This window comes from Archocentrus centrarchus, chromosome 7 (genome assembly GCF_007364275.1).
Source record: "Archocentrus centrarchus isolate MPI-CPG fArcCen1 chromosome 7, fArcCen1, whole genome shotgun sequence".
NCBI lineage: Eukaryota > Metazoa > Chordata > Actinopteri > Cichliformes > Cichlidae > Archocentrus > Archocentrus centrarchus.
The window spans coordinates 37,688,232-37,708,606 of NC_044352.1; the positions used below are offsets into that span (position 1 = coordinate 37,688,232).

At 42.0% G+C, this 20,375-nt stretch overlaps 1 protein-coding gene across 1 annotated transcript in view; it reads left to right on the forward strand.

The window, feature by feature from the left end:
• LOC115782477 (voltage-gated potassium channel subunit beta-2-like) overlaps positions 1–20,375 on the forward strand; it is a 101,329-nt gene that overhangs the window by 26,667 nt on the left and 54,287 nt on the right. The window contains exons 7-9 of the mRNA XM_030732653.1: positions 2,599–2,643; positions 7,337–7,380; positions 19,786–19,872. Of these exons, the coding sequence (XP_030588513.1) occupies positions 2,599–2,643; positions 7,337–7,380; positions 19,786–19,872 (176 nt within the window). The remainder of the gene's footprint in view (positions 1–2,598; positions 2,644–7,336; positions 7,381–19,785; positions 19,873–20,375) is intronic.

Below are 20,375 nucleotides of genomic sequence, written 5' to 3' on the forward strand. Positions count from 1 at the left end.
AATTAACACTGCACATCACTCTGAACACACCATCCCCACTGTCACATATGGTGGTGGCAGCATCATGCTCTGGGGCTGCTTCTCTTCAGCAGGGACAGGGAAGTTGGTCAGAGTTGATGGGAAGATGGATGGAGCCAAATACAGGAAGAAAACCTGCTGGAGTCTGCAAAAGACTTGAGACTGGGGCGGAGGTTCACCTTCCAGCAGGACAACGACCCTAAACATAAAGCCAGGGCTACAATGGAACGGTTTCAAACCAAACATATTCATGTGTTAGAACGGCCCAGTCAAAGTCCAGACCTAAACCCAATCTGCTGTTCACAAACGCTCTCCATCTAATCTGACTGAGCTTGAGCTGTTTTGCAAAGAAGAATGGGCAAAACTTTCAGTCACTAGATGTTCAAAGCTGGTGGAGACAAACCCTAAAAGACCTGCAGCTGTAACTGCAGCAAAAGGTGGTTCCACAAAGTACTGACTCAGGGGGCTCAATACTTTTGCACACCACAGTTTTTTATTTGTAAAAAATGTTTTGAATCATGTATAATTTTCTTTGCACTTCACAATTGTAACCACTTTGTGTTGGTCTTTCACATTAAATTCCAGTGAAATATATTTATGTTTGTGGTTGTAATGTGACAAAATATGGAAAAGTTTAAGGGATATCAATAATTTTGCAAGCCACTGTATAGGTTACTTAATGGAAAGAAACTTTATCCCTTTCATGAATAGTGGTCACTACAGTGGACAGCTATTCAAAAGTTGTTCTTTTGTATATGTATGTGTTTTGTTGTTATAGTTGCATATCAGCCAACACAGTGGATGTTTGTGCATGATCCTATATACTGCTACCTATTGGCAAATCATGGGAAGTTGTTTCTGCTTTTGTTATTTGAATGCAGTTAACGGGATCAGGATTAGTTGATGCAGTAGTGAGAGTGAAATCTTAGGATGCAATATCATTTTCTGTTATTGGTTTGTTAAATATTTGTTTATAATTCCATGCAAAATAGGTGCATAAACAGGAAACAGGAAAACACTCATGAAAGGAACCAAGTGATTTGTTGAAGAATACAAAAACAGAAAGAGAGGTTATAAGGCAGAACAAAAAAAGGTCTGTGAAGGCCACAGAAGGTATAAAAATGACAAATTATTTAACATTACATTCAAAATTTACAATAAATTTTTTAGATAAGAATCCATTTCACAACAATGAAATTGACCACAACTGTGGTGCTACCACTTCAGCAGAGAGGATTGTGATATTTTTCTTTATTAATTTTTATTTTCTAAAATTAGCAATATCTGCTACCTTATGTTTAAACAATAGCTCTGCTAGCTAACTCGAACTATGAGACTTTGTGTTTAGTGTCAGAGCAGTGCTGTAGACAATTTGGCATGGAGTGATGCAGAGAACAATTAGATCAAAGGCTAACCAAATCAGAAACTTATCAGGCCAGGGCATCACAGGCTGGAGGGTAAACTAGTTGGAGAGAACTTGGCAGCTAGCTAACTGGCTGATAGGGGAGAACACTGGTGGCTATCACTCTCCTGGATAGGCTTAGCAAGGAGGTTACAGGGATATTCAGTTGCATGTTCAGCTCTGTCCAAGATCTCCATGAAACAGGTGTGATAAACTCTGTCCTCTCAACCAGAGCATCTTGGTGAAAAGAAAGCACACCCTTTTTTAAATTCTAAGGTTTTACATATCAGGACATAATAAAAATCTGGTCCTTAGCAGGTCTTAAAATTAAGAAATGCAACCTGAAAACATAATATATTATACCGTATCATTTTCTTAACAAAGAATAAGACAAAATTTAGAAGCAGTGTGTGTAAAAACTAAGTACAACCTTACTGCTTCCATAGAGGTTAAGAGGGTAAGTAGCAGCCAGGCGCTGATAATGGAATAAACCCGATTAACTGATCTTCAGCAAGCATGAGCACCTTTATAAAGACTAACATTTTGAGAATTTGATGGTATGAAGTATTCAGTTGTGTGTTAACACAATTCCAAGGAGGAAAAACATAATTAATTAAATTAATGAAGATCATCAATCTGGGAAAGGTTACAAGGCCATTTCCAAACAATCTGATGTCCAAAAATTCCAAAAAAAAGTCCTAAAATTCCCCCACAATGATGTGAGAGACTGATGAAGTCATACAGAAAATTATTATTTCAAGTTACTTTGTGTTATTGATGCTAAATGTGGTTCTACAAGCTATTGTATCATGGAGTGTACTTCATTTTTCACACACTGCTTCTGCATTTTGGCATTTAATCTAATTCTTTCATTGGAAATCCTAGAGCATAGATCCATTTTGACCACATGGTTCTGGCAGGGTTGTTGCCAGTGAGCAGGAAGGGGGACTAGCATGCAGACAAACCAGGGGCTTATAGGCTTATGAATAATTAGCAGAAATAACAAGGACAATAATAAATTTGATTATAATAAATTTGATTTTACTTTTGTTTATTTTTTCAATAAGTCAGTGTACTTCTGCTTTTTGTTATTGAAATATTTTCTTTCCGGTGACCATATTTGAGAGAACAGAAATCCGGCCGTCTGATTTCTGTATTTTTTATTCTCTGACATGCAGGCGCTCCAGTTTAGTCATCACCACCAAAATCTTCTGGGGTGGAAAGTAAGTATACACAGATTTTTTTCCTCATGTTTCCTCACTTAAGTCACTTGCCCATTTCACTATGATATGATGAATGAAATAGGCATAAAAAAGTGTTGCAGATAGATAGATGAACAGCCAGACTGTTAAGACAGCCTAGACTACCACCCTGAGAATGGACTCTGATGCAGACACTACCTAAGAGCAAATACAACTTAGAATTAATTATTCATAAGAGCAAAAACAAATTGATTTCTCTTGGTTTTTCCTCTGGAAAAATAGGTATCTGGGCATGAGAGGGGTCCGCTAGGGGAAGAGACAGAGAGAGAATTAGTCAGCTGGACTTGGGAGGTCAGAGATGGTGAGAGCCAAAGTTACACTGAGGTGGTGGGTTAAGAGACAGGCTTACCCAGGTGGGTTAGGGATTCCACAGGGATAGGTAGATGGAGGAGCAGGGGTTGTTTCTTCTGGGAGGGCAGGCAGGCAGGTAAGTGGAAGAAGAACCAAGAGGAGAAAGAAACAGCTAGAGCAGATGCTCAAGCTGAAGCTGGGCAGCAGCTGCTCATAGAGGTCACTGGAAATGGAGACACAGGTAAAGTGTTGTCATTTCTGTGCACCACACTGTAAGAGCTGCTAAGCTGCAGAGAATAGGTGCTTAGTGGCTCCTTAAATCCAGCAGGGTGATGATACCTGATGGACAGCAGGTGAACTTCATTGCACATGTGAACCCAGATGCCGCCTAGGAGGTGGAGCGGCCAAGAACCACCTGAACTCAGGAAAACAACTGCAGCAACCCACAAGGACCATGACATACATCGATAGATAGATAGATAGATAGATAGATAGATAGATAGATAGATAGATAGATAGATAGATAGATAGATAGATAGATAGATAGATAGATAGATAGATAGATAGATAGATAGATAGACTACTGTATTACAGTAGCAGGATACAGAACAAATACAGAGTAATCTACAATAAAAACAACACTGTTAAAAGTAAAATTACCACATGCCCATGGAGAAGGCCTTATAATGTGAGGTTGCTTTTACATGTAATGATGTGCAATACATTGTAGGGCATTTTATAATTCTCCAGAATAGGAAAGTAGAGAAAGCTAAACCTCGAGTTACTTCCAGTGTGTTCATCAGAGTGTGAATGTGTGTGAATACAGAGGTACCTTGAGGTATGAGTGTCCCAACTAATGCTTTTTTTTGTGATTCGATCTGTTGCTTGATCGTTTTTTTTTGCTTTATGTTGCAAGCGAATGTCTGAGTTACGAGTGAGTGAAAATACACCATCCTCCACCAGGAGGAAGCATTTCAGCATTCAGTTCATTTTTTTTCTTGCCATGCAAACATCTCTGTCGGATCGTTGTTGCTGTGTTTGATTAATTTTTGCACAAAGAAAGGAACACTGTAACATTGTAACCTGCTGCAGGGTGTCACAAGCTGGACCTTAATCTCTGCGTGAAAGAAGCTGTGGCCTGAAACTGTGTCTGAAAGGGACTTCAAAGGGTTTGAGCGAGAAATGTTAGAAGTGGAGGAGATTGTGTCTCTCTGAAAGTCGATGGTTCTGGAAGTAAACAAAGAAGATGTTGACGACCTCGTCGAGAACCACAACGAGGAACTGACGAAAATGGGATTAAAGGAGCTACAGCAGCAGCAGAATACAGAGGTTTTGCAGGACATTAATGTGGAGGAGCCAGAGGAGCAGAAGGTGGTTATCCCTAAAGCAGTGCTTCTCAAATAGTGGGGTGCGCTACCAGGGGGGGCACGTCTGACCCTGGGGAACATGCTTTTTTTGCCATACTGGAATAAATTGTAATTGCACATCCACAACAGTAGGTGGTCAGTGGCGGTCTCATTGTCAGAGTGTGCGCAGTAAGTAATAATTCTATGGTGCACAGGTCCGCCATGTCTATTTATAGTTGCGCTGGAGAGGGGGGCTCAAAAGTTTTTTTTCTTCCTAGGGGGGCATAACTGAAAATAATTGAGAAGCACTACCCTAAAGTGAGATTAAGGAAATGTTGGGAATGTGAGATAAAATGATCAAGTTCAGAAACAAACGTCCTCGGACAGGTTTTTGTTGAAATGCCCTGCAAGAGAATATAAGGAAAGTGTGCCAAAAAAGGCCAAAAGTCAATGAAAAAGAAGCAGAAGGAGAAGATTACGTGAAGTGGAAAAAAGGAGCATTTAAGTTTAGTGATCCTCTCCACCTCTATCTCCGCAAGCATCTTTGTCTGTCTTTCAGGGTGAATACACTTAATAAAATGAGTTTATTTCTTTACGTTCTCTTTTGTCATTCTGTATACAGTATTATTACTTTTTAATATATTATTTGTTGTTTATAAAGTTCTATAAAGTACATTTTTCTTATTAATAAACAAAAAAAATTGTGTTTTTTGGGGGGGCAGGAACAAATTAATGATGTTTCAATTCATTTTTATGGGAAATTTTGATTTGACATACAATCAAAGTAAGTTATGAGCTAAGTCACAGAATGAATTAAACTCATATGTTAAGGTTTACTGTACTTAAATATAGAAAAAAGTGCTTGTATGAGTGTGTGTGTGTGTGAGTGTTTGTGTGTGAATGAGTGAATGAGATGTTGTATAAAGTGTTTTGAGTGCTCAAGTAGAAATGTGCTTCAGAATCTGTCCATTTACCATTTACACGTTGACTGGTTGGGAAAACTGTCTTGAATATCCTAGAGAGTATAAAGAACTGGTCCAATGTTCTGTGACATGAACAGAAACCACATTGTTCCTCCTGAAGCTGAGGTTCCACTAACAGATGGACTCTCCAAAACTCTGACATAGACCTTCCCAGGGAAGTTGAGGAGTGTGGTGCCCCTGTATTGGAGCACACCCTCCAGTCCACCACTCTGGTTTGCCAATCCAGAGGTACTGCCCCAGACCACCATGCAACATTGCAGACACATCAACCAAGAGATTTCCACAACATACAGGACCTGTCATCATTGCTGCTATTCGTGTTTCTCAGCCTGTTCTGTCAGAAACTGCATTTAGTTTTGCCCAGTGGGCACCCTTTAACACTGTTGCTTCTCCTGAGACTGTGTGCAATGCACTTGTGTCTGCCTCAAAAACTGTTGCTCCTCGTGGAGTCATGGAGACTGTGAGCTATGCTCTTGGGTAGCACCTAGCACAATATTTAGTGAAGGTTACCAATGATCTTCTCACAGCCTCTGACAGTGGACTCATCTCTGTGCTTGTCCTGTTGGACCTCAGTGCAGCTTTTGATACGGCTGACAACATTTTATTACAGAGATTAGAGCATACTATAGGTATTAAAGGTACTGCACTGCAATGGTTTGAATCATATTTATCTAATAGACTCCAATTTGTTCATGTAAATGGGGAGTCTTCTTCACACACTAAGGTTAATTATGCAGTTCCACAGGGTTCTGTGCTAGGACCAATTCTATTTACATTATAAATGCTTCCCTTAGGCAGTATTATTAGAAAGCACTGCATCAGTTTTCATTGTTATGCAGATGATACTCAGCTTTACCTATCAATGAAGCCAGATGACACACATCAATGAATGTCTTAAAGACATTAAGGCCTGGATGACCTCTAATTTCCTGCTTCTAAATTCAGATAAAACTGAAATTCTTGTTCTCGGCCCCACAAATCTTAGAAACATGGTGTCTAACCAGATACTTACTCTGGATGGCATTACTTTGGCCTCCAGTAACACTGTGAGAAATCGTGGAGTCATTTTTGACCAGGATATGTCCTTCAATGCACATATTAAACAAATATGTAGGACCGCTTTTTTGCATTTGCGCAATATTTCTAAAATTAGAAACATCCTTTATCAGAGTGATGCTGAAAAGCTAATTCATGCATTTATTACTTCTAGGGTGGACTATTGTAATTCATTATTATCAGGCTGTCCTAAAAGCTCCCTGAAAAGCCTTCAGCTGATCCAAAATGCTGCAGCTAGAGTACTGACAGGGACTAGAAAGAGAGAGCAGATTCCTCCCATATTGGCTTCTCTTCATTGGCTCCCTGTTAAATCTAGAATAGAATTTAAAATCCTTCTCCTCACCTACAAGGTCTTGAATAATCAGGCACCATCTTATCTCAAAGACCTCATAGTACCATATCACCCCAACAGAGCACTTCACTCTCAGACTGCTGGCTTACTTGTGGTTCCTAGGATACTTAAGAGTAGAATGGGAGGCAGAGCCTTCAGCTTTCAGGCCCCTCTTCTGTGAGCTGTGTCGTTCCACTGAAAAGGAACTTCTGGAGAGGTTAGTTTGGTGAAGGGTAATGTACCTTATTGATGTTGTGGATGAATCAACAAATTGGCAAAGCCTAGAAATTATTGTAGGTGTTTTCAGGTGACTGGAACTGGCCAACTACCAGCTGCTTGGACCCTAGCTATATCTGCTTTGATTTGCCAATTCTCAATAATGTACCCTAGAAAGGAAGCAAAATCAGGGATGGCTCGAGAGTTTTTCACAATATTCTTTGTCTCATTTTATATATATATATATATATATATATATATATATATATATATATATATATATATACACACACACACACACACACACACACACACACACACACACACACACACACACAACATAACATTGAGGTGTTTTATATTATGTTTTATATTATAAATTTATATATGTACTGTGTTAAATTCTGAAATCAATTTAATCTGTTTTTCAGAGCAGAAATGGAGAGAGGATTATCTAGAAAACATATAATTGAAGGTAAGATTGTTAGCTGGGGGATGTGCATATTTTTACTGATATTTTTAGGGTCATGAAGAAATGTTCTTGTGTTTCTGGGGTTTTTTTAAATAAACAATGTAAAAAGCTATTTGATAACATTTTCCAAAGAATTTTCTTAGGATGTAAAATGAACAAATTTGGATTTGTTAAGTGTCTTTAGCACCAGGCTTTGTGGGCTTGATTATAGTTTAAAAATATCTCAAAGTCTTTTTGAATAATATCATCTGTTTCGTAATTATAACTATTATTCAGTTGGCATTATATTTACGATTATGTTAATTTATCCAGTTGGAAATAGGTTTGGATAAAAATCTGTATATAGATGTATACTTGCAGATGTAATTTTTTAAACCTACTCAATTCAGGCAGACAGTTGAACTTCATTTGCATCTTATTTTATTTCAAATCCTACGTTGTAGTGTAACCCACATACTACTGATCGGTATGAATGGGCCCTGAGTTCGTATTCAACGACATTAATTACTTAACCACTATAACATCACACACTCTACAATTGGAATAAACAATACCACACTTTAATTAGAAAACCACCAAAAACACACTTAAATCAATATTTCAGTTCTTTCAGGTCAATTAACGGTTCAAATATACATGTATCCCCACACCCAACAGTCCCAAATAAGGTTATCAAACAAAACAAACCCGTTGCAGGCCTGATTCGGAGCTCGGGTACGGTGAGACCAGAAACTTTGCGGTCCTTTCACTCAATTAGAGCCAAAATAAAATAATAAGCCAACAGTACCTTTTTCCAATATGGCGGTGCAAACGTTCAGTCCACGTTGTCCCACACAGGCAAGAAGCACAGGGAATACCCGTCTGGTCGCCGTTTCCCACGTAGCCAGAGGAACTCTGAACTATAGGTAGCTCAGCGCGCTATCTGGGATCCTCTTTTGTCTGTGTGCGGTAAGAGTCAGCCGAGTCCTGTAGCGATTAGCCGGGCTAGCCAACCGCAGCTTTCAGACGATCAGCGCGGCTAATTTCCGCTCGATTATCCAGCGAGCAAACCACGACTTTCAAGTCCAAACACTTAGAGGCGTAGGCTGCGCCAAATTAAACTGTCCTCCTTCCGTCCACCTGGCCGATGTCCGAACACGGAAGTACCAGTTTAACTCTCCATAAAACTTTCACTTTTTCAGTCAAAGTCTAGCGCACCTCTCTTCTCGGGTCTCTCTTTTTCCTTCTCCCCCGTGCACACTCACACCACCTCCAATCAGCAGCCAGTACAGAAACAGGTGACTAAAATGAAACACTAGATTGGCTTTCCTTCACAACAAATGAAATAAACAAATAAAATAGAATATTTATGGCAAATTAATTATCTTAACACCTTAACATTTGAAATTTTAACATTCACATAAATGCATTTAACCACATTCAATCAACTTATTTATGTCCATTTCCTACAGGGCTACACCCTCCCCCATCAACACGTCTGATGTCCTCAGCAGACTAACATCTTAAGTAACTTAATGAACTGCATGGTAACAGGAAATGGGTAAAGTGTTTAACATTAGCTGTCTTTTTAGCCCTTTCCAATCTGTATCACAATACCTCTGTGTACAATAGTCAATGGTTGATCTCGAGATTTTCCTGGTTTATCATAGGTCAACCTTACTACTGGTTTCACTGACCTTTTGGGCCTAGTCCTCTTTGTAGGTAGTCTTGAGCCAGGGCTACTAGACTGTCTTACACCTTCATCATTGTTCGAACCATCGTCAGGCTCAGTGCTGGCTTCATGGTCAGTGTCACAGTCAGAGTCTACAGGAGAATGATCTGGTCGGTCAGAGTGGTTGTCACTCAGTGGAATGCAGTCTCCCACCTGTTCCCCTCTACTCACAGTGTCATCCCTCCTCTGAACCATTTTCTCAAAATAAGTCCTATAGGGTCTAGATGGCAAACCACCCTCAAAATCAGATGACTCACTTGAACTCACCCCTTCACTTTGTATGGAATGATGGGTGTTAACCCTCTCAGGCCGCTTCTGGCTGTCTAATCTCTTTGCTCGCTTATTGGATGCATCCTGCGAGTACTCCATCATTGGGATTCGCACTAAGTCTCCTATAGGAAGAAGATTATCCCTATGTAATGCCCTGACTCTGTCCTTGCCATTCTGGGATTTTACTTTGTAGACCGGCAAGTTTGGCATTCTGGCCACAACAACATAGGGAACGTCACACCAGCGATTCTCAAGCTTGTGTTTCCCTTTTATTCCAAGATTTCTCACCAACACTCTGTCACCTGGCTCTAGAGTCTGGGCCACAAGTCTCTTGTCATAAGTCCTCTTGTTTCTCAAGTGCGACTTGCCAGAGGCTTCTGCAGCCAGCTCATAAGCCTTCTGCAAATCCTCCTTCAGTTTGGTGACATAGGAAGAGTGCTGATGTTCTGCCCTTTCATTTAGATGTGTCCCAAAACACACATCCACTGGAAGTCTAGCTTCTCTTCCAAACATCAAGAAGTACGGCGAATATCCGGTAGCATCACATTTAGTGCTGTTATAAGCGTGCACAAGATGTGTAACGTACTGACTCCATTGCCGCTTCTTTTCCTGCTTCAGAGTCCCTAGCATTGACAACAAGGTCCTGTTAAATCGTTCGGGCTGAGGATCACCCTGAGGATGGTACGGAGTAGTCCGCGACTTCCGTATGCCAAGGATTTTCAGCATTTCCTTAATGAGTCTCGACTCAAAGTCTCGTCCCTGATCCGAATGAATCCGGGCTGGCAAACCGTAGTGCACAAAATACTTCTCCACCAAAACCTTGGCGACTGTGAGAGCCTTCTGGTTTTTGGTTGGAAATGCTTGGGCATATCTTGTGAAATGGTCTGTGATCACTAGCACATTACTTATTCCTTTGGAGTCAGGCTCCATGGACAGGAAATCAATACAGACCAACTCCATCGGCCCTGTGCTGACTATTTGGTGCAGTGGTGCAACTCTTTGGCATGGAGTTTTCCTCAAGAGGCACTCTCCACAGTTTTTTATGTAGTGTTCTGCCTCGACAGACATCTTGGGCCAGAAGAATCTGCTTCGGAGCATATCAACTGTCCTTTCCACGCCCATATGACCTAAGTCATCATGCATGGATTTCAGCACCACAGCTCTGAATTCAGCAGGTAGCACCAGTTGGTAAGTCTTTTCTCCTGCACGACTTATACTCAGTCGGTGAAGGAGTCTGTCTTTCATAATCAACTTTCCCATTTCTCGTTTCATGGCAAGTAAGTCTGGGTTTGTCTTTATCTCATCTGGCCATCTGCCACTCTTTATGGCCTCAATGGTTGGTCTTATTACAGGATCTTGTTCCTGTGCTGCCATTAGCTCAGGCTTGGACAATTGCCTCAGATTGTTCAACTCCAAGTTTGTAGAAAAGGTGTAAGCATCAGGCACACAATCTGGATGGGCTCCAAGCTGCTGCGCGTATCTTGGTGAGTCCTCAGGAGAATTAAGGCCGCCAACTCTCTGGCAAATAGACTTAACACTCTCCTGAGAGATGTTTCGCATTTCTGTCTTCCTTTCTCCTGGCTCCATCCGGGACAACAGATCAGCATCAATGTTGTTTCTGCCAGGTCGGTAAACAATGTCAAAGTCATACACTGACAAATCTGACAACCATCTATGTCCTGTCGCATTGAGTTTTGCTGACGTAAGGACATAGGTTAGCGGGTTGTTATCAGTGTACACTGTAAAGCGGACTCCATAGAGATAATCGTGGAATTTCTCAACCACAGCCCACTTAAGAGAGAGAAATTCCAGCTGATGGATGGGATAATTCTTTTCTGATGAACTGAGTTTACGGCTGGCAAATGCAACCGGATGAAGCCCTTCAGGATGCTCTTGATACAAGACTGCACCAAGACCTGACAGGTTAGCATCCACATGCAGCACATATGGCTTACTAGGGTCGGCAAAGGCTAGAACTGGTGCATTCGTGAGGCAGGTTTTAATAGCTTCAAATGCCTCGGTGCACACTTGATCCCATCTGTCTCCAAAGGGATCCCTCTCATCCAAATAGGTATGATTCTGCCCTGTCTTGGGTCTCCTTCCCCGCTGAGTTGGGGCGTACCCTTTAGTGAGGTCTGTCAAAGGGCGGACAATGGCTGAGTAATTGTGGATAAACCTCCGATAGTATCCACAAAACCCTAGAAATGATCGCAAGGTCTTAAGGTTGTGCGGCCTGGGCCAGTTCACGACAGCCTCCACTTTGCCGGGGTCAGCTGCGACACCTTCTGCTGACACTATGTGACCCACATACTTGACTTGCGTCTGACAGAACTGACATTTGTCAAGTGAAACCTTGAGTCCTGCCTCTTTGAGTCTGTCCAACACTTTCAGGAGTCTCTCTTCGTGCTCCTCTAGTGTTTTTCCAAACACTATTAAGTCGTCCAGGTAAACTAGTACCTGGAGCAAGTTCATGTCACCGACGACCCTCTCCATCAACCTTTGGAAGGTCGCAGGAGCTCCAGTGATGCCTTGAGGCATCCGCTCAAACTGATAGAAACCTAGCGGACATATGAAAGCAGTTTTCTCTTTGTCTTCCTCCTTCATGGCTATCTGGTAGTAGCCACTCCTTAAGTCCAGGACGGAAAACCATTTGCTTCCAGATAGACAATCCAGAACTTCATCAATCCGGGGGGTTGTGTATTGATCAGGCACAGTGCGGCTGTTGAGTGTGCGGTAATCAATGCACATTCTGACTTCTCCGTTTTTCTTTCGAACAATGACAATTGGAGAGGCATAAGGACTCCTAGACTCCTTAATTATGCCTGCTGCCAATAACCTCTGTATGTGACGACGCACATCATCAATATCAGCTGGAGCAATGCGTCTGGACCGCTCACGAAATGGTCGCGGGTCTGACAGACGAATTGTATGCTCTACATCTCTGGCTAACCCCACATCAAGTTCATGAGAAGAGAATACATCGGCCCTTTCAGACAATTTCTGACGGAGCCTGGCTTTCCACTCCTCTGGAACAGGAGATGAGCCAAAGTTGATAAGACTGACGTCAAATCCCTCAGACACCAGCTGTTGTTCTGACACGGTTGTAACAACATCAGTCGTGCACAGACAGCCTAAGGTGGTGCCAACTGGAATCGTTATGTCTTTAAGTGACTCGTTTTGCAGAAGAACTGTGAAGTGGTTAGCATCCACAGCATTGCTTGGGATTGTCATGGACTGTAACAATACACCAGCGGGAAGAGGGTTGGTAGAAGAAGCTTCTACCATCAAGATCTCATGAGGCAAGGGCTGTTTTAGCTCAACTTTACAGGTTGCTTTACAGCTGCTCCCTGCAGGTAGCACAAGAGAACCAGGACCCTGCCACTTGACACACCCTACTTCATCATCATCATCTTCTTCCTCAGGGCAAGCGCTGTGCACCATCAAGGGTGAAACAGACACACCTGAGGTACCCTCACAGAGCTGGGCTAGCCTCTTGGGAAGGTTGGCACTGGCATTGGTTCCTAAAATCACTGGAGTCTGGTCAGGGCCTGGGGGGTCAGGACATATCAGTGCTAGGACTGACATAGTGGTTGGTGCTCCCACTACTTTCTTTGGAAACTCTATGTCCACCACCACATAGCCACGATATGGGTAGCTTGAATCACTCAATCCCCAAATGTTTAGCCGACTCACAGGGTGAATAGGGATATCTGATAGGTATCTCTGGTACCAAGACTCAAAGATTATGCTGACTCTTGAGCCGCTGTCTAATAATGCATTATACAGGTGCCCATTCACTTTCAGTGGCTCTAAAGATGGTGGCCCAATCAGGCCTTCTGGAAGCCCATGGGACTCCAACACGTCCACTGCAATTTGCCTAACTGTACCAGCCACTTCTTCGGGGATGGTTTTACCTGTAGCTGGTTGGGGTTTACCCCTGGTTTTCTTGAGAACTCCAAGGAGTCTCTGAATAACCTTGCTCTGGTTCTCAGGCTTGTTACACTTTGGCGCTATGTGGCCATTTTCCCCACAGTGGTAACAAAAGCGTTCTTCTGAGTCAGGTGACTGCCTGGCTGATGGAGTCCCCACCGCCATCACAGTTGGAGAAGCTCCTGCCTGACAGGACAGCCGTGTACCTACTTTCTTTTGCAACTGCTTCACTTGTTTCTTTAGGGCAACCACTTCAGGGTCCACATTATTCTCTGAAGCTAGCTCTCTGCTATCCAGCTGCTTTTCACCCTTCTCTGTTTCTGCAGGAGAATGGGTAGCAAGTGCTGCAAACATGGCTTTTACTTCTTTGAGTTCTGCTTTCAGGCTCTGTATCTCAGATTGCCTGTTGTCAGCTTGTGGCTTAACTTGAACCGAGCTCACTGAGCGGTTCAGCTTAACTCTGGAAGCTTCATATTCTTCCTCTATGCGAATTTCTCGCAGTAGTTCAAGGAAGGTTGGGGGTTTGGTCCTCCTCTCTCTAAGACGGAGGTTAATTAGCATTAAGTCAGCCTCTACTGCACCTTTAAGTAGCTGCTCAACACGTGCGGTGTCCATACTGTTAACTGGGATACCACCTCTTTGTACAACTTTTGTAAAAGCACGCTCTAACCTGCGGATAAAATCAGACAACCTTTCCCCAGGTTGTTGCTGCAACAGTCTAAAGGCAAAATACAAGTCATCTCCGGACTCTGCCAGTCCAAAGGCACTCTCTAACGCCTCTAAACATCCTTCAGGGGTCACATCCGGATCAGATAAACGCACTGCTTTTATCACATCTAACGCTGGCCCCTTTAAACTCTCTATGACTCTCCTCCTTTTTTCTTTTGGAGAGCCAGGACTCTCTTCGACCAGCAGGTATGCTTGCTCTAACCAGTGGTCAAATTGTTCCTCACCGGCTGGGGTGGGGATGTTACCTGAAAAAATTCTCAGGCGTCGGTGTCCTGCATTCTCTGGGGACGGTTTAACTGTTTTGTCCAGCAGGTCACCAACAGCACGCAAGATGGACTCAGTAGGAGACACCGGCTGTGATCCAGCCAATAAAGCTTGCACATCCTCGGCAGTCTTTCCTTCAGCCTCCAACAGAGCTTTCAGTTTACCAGCAAAATCTTCCTCAACCCCAGGAGTTTCAGCTACTACACAAATTGGCCATGCTGTCAATCCATCGGGAGAGCGAACTTCTTTTGGGACTGCTGAGTCAGTCACTTTTTGTCGACACTCACAAAGCACTAACACTTGATTGTCTGTGTCACTTAGCATTCGTCCTCTGACTCTTACGCGCCCAAGACACTTGATAGTCTGTAGTGCATCTTCTATCTGCGCAATCTCTGTGTGCTCTGGAACTACAGTCAGTAAAGCATGACTTTCATCTAATGTCTCTCCCCTACACCAGTTCTTCAATCTGGTCACTAGGTTGGTATCCATGTCAAAGATCCTCTATTAACAGTCCCTCGTGTAATACAGTTAGAAACTCAATACAATTTTTTTTTTTTTGGTTTGTTTGTTTTTATACACATCAAATATAACACAATCCCAGTGGTGCCTCCATTTATGTAACCCACATACTACTGATCGGTATGAATGGGCCCTGAGTTCGTATTCAACGACATTAATTACTTAACCACTATAACATCACACACTCTACAATTGGAATTAACAATACCACACTTTAATTAGAAAACCACCAAAAACACACTTAAATCAATATTTCAGTTCTTTCAGGTCAATTAACGGTTCAAATATACATGTATCCCCACACCCAACAGTCCCAAATAAGGTTATCAAACAAAACAAACCCGTTGCAGGCCTGATTCGGAGCTCGGGTACGGTGAGACCAGAAACTTTGCGGTCCTTTCACTCAATTAGAGCCAAAATAAAATAATAAGCCAACAGTACCTTTTTCCAATATGGCGGTGCAAACGTTCAGTCCACGTTGTCCCACACAGGCAAGAAGCACAGGGAATACCCGTCTGGTCGCCGTTTCCCACGTAGCCAGAGGAACTCTGAACTATAGGTAGCTCAGAGCGCTATCTGGGATCCTCTTTTGTCTGTGTGCGGTAAGAGTCAGCCGAGTCCTGTAGCGATTAGCCGGGCTAGCCAACCGCAGCTTTCAGACGATCAGCGCGGCTAATTTCCGCTCGATTATCCAGCGAGCAAACCACGACTTTCAAGTCCAAACACTTAGAGGCGTAGGCTGCGCCAAATTAAACTGTCCTCCTTCCGTCCACCTGGCCGATGTCCGAACACGGAGTACCAGTTTAACTCTCCATAAAACTTTCACTTTTTCAGTCAAAGTCTAGCGCACCTCTCTTCTCGGGTCTCTCTTTTTCCTTCTCCCCCGTGCACACTCACACCACCTCCAATCAGCAGCCAGTACAGAAACAGGTGACTAAAATGAAACACTAGATTGGCTTTCCTTCACAACAAATGAAATAAACAAATAAAATAGAATATTTATGGCAAATTAATTATCTTAACACCTTAACATTTGAAATTTTAACATTCACATAAATGCATTTAACCACATTCAATCAACTTATTTATGTCCATTTCCTACAGGGCTACAGTAGCATGTCAAAACATGCCTGGACCTAACTGTATATTTGAATTGCTTCTTATTAGTGTAGACTTAAAATGTCATCTGATAATTGGAAACACAAAGTAATGTCTGGCACAAGATGGACTGAAACATAATATCCCAGAAGTGTTCCATTGGATTTCGGTCAGGTGAGCGCCCAGGACTGTTCAGCATGCTGAACAATGTTACAGGCAGCATAACGTTCTCCACGGCTTCTCCAGACCTTTTCACATCTGTCACATGTGCTCAGGGTGAACCTGCTCTCATCTGTGAAAAGCACAGGGCACCAGTGGTTGACCTGCCAATTCTGATATTCTATGACAAATGCCAGCTGGGCTTTGTGGAGCTGGGCCGTGAGCACAGGGCCCACCAGACACTGAGCCCTCAGGGCACCCTCATGGAGTCTGCTTCTGAATGTTTGCTCAGAAAAATTCACACTAATGGCCTCCTGGAGGTTATTTTGTAGCTCTGGCAGTACTGGCCAATACTGGTCATGCTGATGGGTTAAAAACCTTCTACGACCTTGTCCAGCTCTCCTAGAGAAACTTCCTTTCTCCTGGAATCTCCTCCATGCTCTTGAGATTGTGCTGGGAGACAAAGCAAACCTTCTGGCAATGGCATGTATTGATGTGCCATCCTGGAGGAGTTGGACTGCCTGTACAACCTCTGTAGGGTCCAGGTATTGTTTAATGCTACCAGTAGTGACACTGACCCTAGACCAGGGAATATCAACCGGTGGTCCACGGGCCACATCTGGCCCACCGGAGCTTTCCATCTGACCCCTTGAATAGTACTGCCAGAGGTACTATCCGCCAATCAATCATGTCTCATCATAACCCATTAAATAACCATCTCTGACTAGTCTGAATTATTTAAAGCCTTCAACCGTGATTTCCTATTGCTATAAATTCCTCCACGTCTCTAGAACCAATCAGAATGCGAGATTGGAACATGTGACTTCAAGCTGTGCATCTCCTTTAGTGTGAGGGGCTCTCATACGGTCTGCTAGTGGGGGGACCGGATGGGTAGGTGGCTCAGCGGCTTGTACCCGCATGCTTTCACAGCCCCCACGAATGCATCCATCCCTTAGTTGTCATGAGCCGTGGGCCTAATATCTGCTATTCTGTTATTGTTAAAATAAATGTGCTGCCATTTCGTGCCAGTGCAGTTGTACTGTGAGAATCTATAACAAAAATATTATTTATTAAAATGCAGGTAATTACTATATTTACATTTTTAAAAAGGGACCTCACCACTGCCTGTGAAATGAAATTACTAAAATTTACCATAAGATCAGATTTTTAAAAAAGTATCCACGCAGATTTCGAGTTTTGCATCTGAACTCTTCATGTTTCTATATTCATTTAAAAAAAAATCAACAAAATGTCTTCTGACAAGTAAATTTTGCAGAGATAAATTCATTGCTCTCGTTTAAAATTTTATTGCTTCCACGCTCATCATATCTATAATGCACACAACTACACACAAATGCAATCTCGATAACAACTATCAACATAACAGAGAAGAACATGTGAGTGCAAGACTTGACATCATGTCATTAAAAATAGTATAAATTTAAAAGGAAAATTGGTATATCAAATGATAATACACTCCTGATCAAAATCTTAAGACCAGTTAAAAAATTGCAAGAATTTGCATTTTGTACTATTGGATCTTAAGAAGGTTCTAATTAGAGCTTCACAATGCTAAAAGAAGAAATCGGCACAAGAGACAAAAACCTTTGAGCAGTGAATTTATTGAAAACTGCATTTACACTCAAACATGATTTTTTCAGCTGATCAAAAGTTTAAGACCATAGCTCAAAAAACCCTGAAAACCCCCTCAAAACAGAAATCAAAGTGTCAAAAAAAGGACTCAGTAATGAGCAGCTCCACCATTCTTGTTGATCACTTCAAACAATCGTTTGCTTGCTTGATGCCAGTGTTTCCAGGAGGCTAGTGGGAATGTTGCTCCAAGTGTTGAAGATGGCTTCACGAAGGGCATCCACTGTCTGGAACTGATGTCCATTTTTGTAAACTTCCCTTGCCATCCATCCCCAAATGTTCTTAATCGGATTAGATCAGGGGAACATGCAGGATGGTCCAAAAGAGTGATGTTATTCTCCTGGAAGAAGTCCTTTGTCAGGCGGGCATTGTGAACTGCAGCATTGTCCTGTTGAAAAACCCAGTCATTACCACACAGACGAGGGTCCTCAGTCATGAGGGACGCCCTCTGCAACATCTCCACATAGCCAGCTGCTGTTTGATGCCCCTGCACAACCTGAAGCTCCATTGTTCCATTGAAGGAAAACGCACCCCAAATCACCCCAAATTTCTACACACCACAACCCCCCCGCCCCCCACTGTGCCGTGTAGAAAACATCTCAGGTGGGATCTCCTTGTCATGCCAGTAATGTTGGAAGCCATCAGGACCATCAAGGTTAATTTTTTTCTCATCTGAGAAGACAACTTTCTTCCACCTTTCAGTGTCCCATGTTTGGTCACCCTTGCAAAGTCCAAACGGGCAGTTTTGTGGCGTTGAAGAAGACGTGGCCTTTGAAGACGTTTTTTGTTTCTAAAGCCCTTCCCTCGCAGATGCCGTCTGATGGTTATTGGGCTGCAGTCAGCGCCAGTAATGGCCTTAATTTGGGTAGAGGATCGTCCCGTGTCTTGACGGACAGCCAATCGGATCCTGCGGCTCAGTGCTGGTGAAATTTTTTTGGGTCTACCACTTGACTTTTTTGTTCCATAACCCTCAGGATCATTTAAAAAATCCAAAATGACTGTCTTACTGCATCCAACCTCAGCAGCGATGGCACGTTGTGAGAGGCCTTGGTTATGCAGCTCAACAATCCTACCACATTCAAAGTCAGTGAGCTTTTTTGCTTTTGCCATCAGGAGGTCTGGACAGTGTAAAGACTCGACAGAAAATGACATGGAATCCAAATTTTTGCACAGATTTTGGCTTTTAAAGGCTGTGGTCTTAAACTTTTGATCAGCTGGAAATATCATGTTTGAGTGTAAATGTAGTTTTCAAAAAATTCACTGCTCTAAAGTTTTTGTCTCTTACGCCGATTTCTTCTTTTAGCATTGTGAAGTTCTACTTAGAACCTTTTTAAGATCCTACAGTGCAAAATGCAAATTCTTGCAATTTTTTAACTGGTCTTAGGATTTTGATCAGGAGCGTATATTACTTAAGATACAATATTAATTTTTATTTTAAGCATCTAGCCCTCACACTGTCTGCTGAGAAGAATTCTGGCGCTTGGACAAATGTAGTTGATGATCCCTGACCTAAACAAATGTAAAACTATTGAAAAAAAATGAGAAAAGATGAGCAAGGGAAAATTTGAGTGTCCTTCACATGTAAAACCATTCCTGTTTAGGGGTTGTTGTCTCATTGTTGCCCCTCAAGTGCACCTGTTGTTAATTTCATGAAAACCAAAGCAGCTGAAACTGATTAACAACCCCCCACCACCACCCCACTCCTGCTACTTATATGAGCAGATCAATATCCCAGAGGTTTAACTGACCTGATGCTGAACTGATTAAAAAGTATTCAACTTTTTTGAACAGTGTATAATAATAAATTCACAAATGCAGTTACAGTTAAAGTGTACAGCAACAAACAAAATGATAAAACAATTTATTTTACCTGCATTCTGTTAGCTGTTTTTGGCTTTTCTGTTCTATGCTATTCAATTCTATTCTATTCAATAGCTTATGATTGAAATTTAAACATATTTTAATTCTGATTTTTAATGTCCCTGTCAGCTGTAACATTTCATGTTAAGAGGCTGTAGTATGAATAGTTACCCAGATTAAATTATGCAAATTAAATATAAGGTATCTTTATAAAACAGGTCTGAGAGCATCACTCAACAGACTTCAGCTGGAGTATGTCGATGTCATTTTTGCGAATCGGCCAGATCCTAATACACCCATAGAAGGTACGTATATACTCCCACCCACTAATGGGCTAGTGTGGTAGCACTTTTTTAAACTCTGTCTTCTTTGGTTGTTTGTTTGCCTGTGCACCATTTTTGCTGAGCTTATTGTAGATTCCTTCTTTAGAAAAGACCACAAAAGAATCTGCTGGAGCCCTGTAATTAGCCAGCTGACAAAATCACATAGAAAAGTTTTCTTTGGAGAATCTGTGAATCTCCTGGGCCAAAGTCTAGATCTTCCAGCATTATGTCAAAATTTCTTAAATCGTGACTTATATGATGATGAGGTAACATTTTCTAAGTAATGAATTCAGAACTCTGGTTATTCCAGAGTTCACAAACATTTTCTTCCAAATGCATGGGCCAAAACATATTTAGAACCCTTTGATACATAAACCATGCATGAGTGTATCTGTATGTCCCCTATCTGTTTTAATAATATGCTTTGTATATTAAATGTGATTTTATTTATATAGCGCCAAATCACAACAAACAATCGCCTCGAG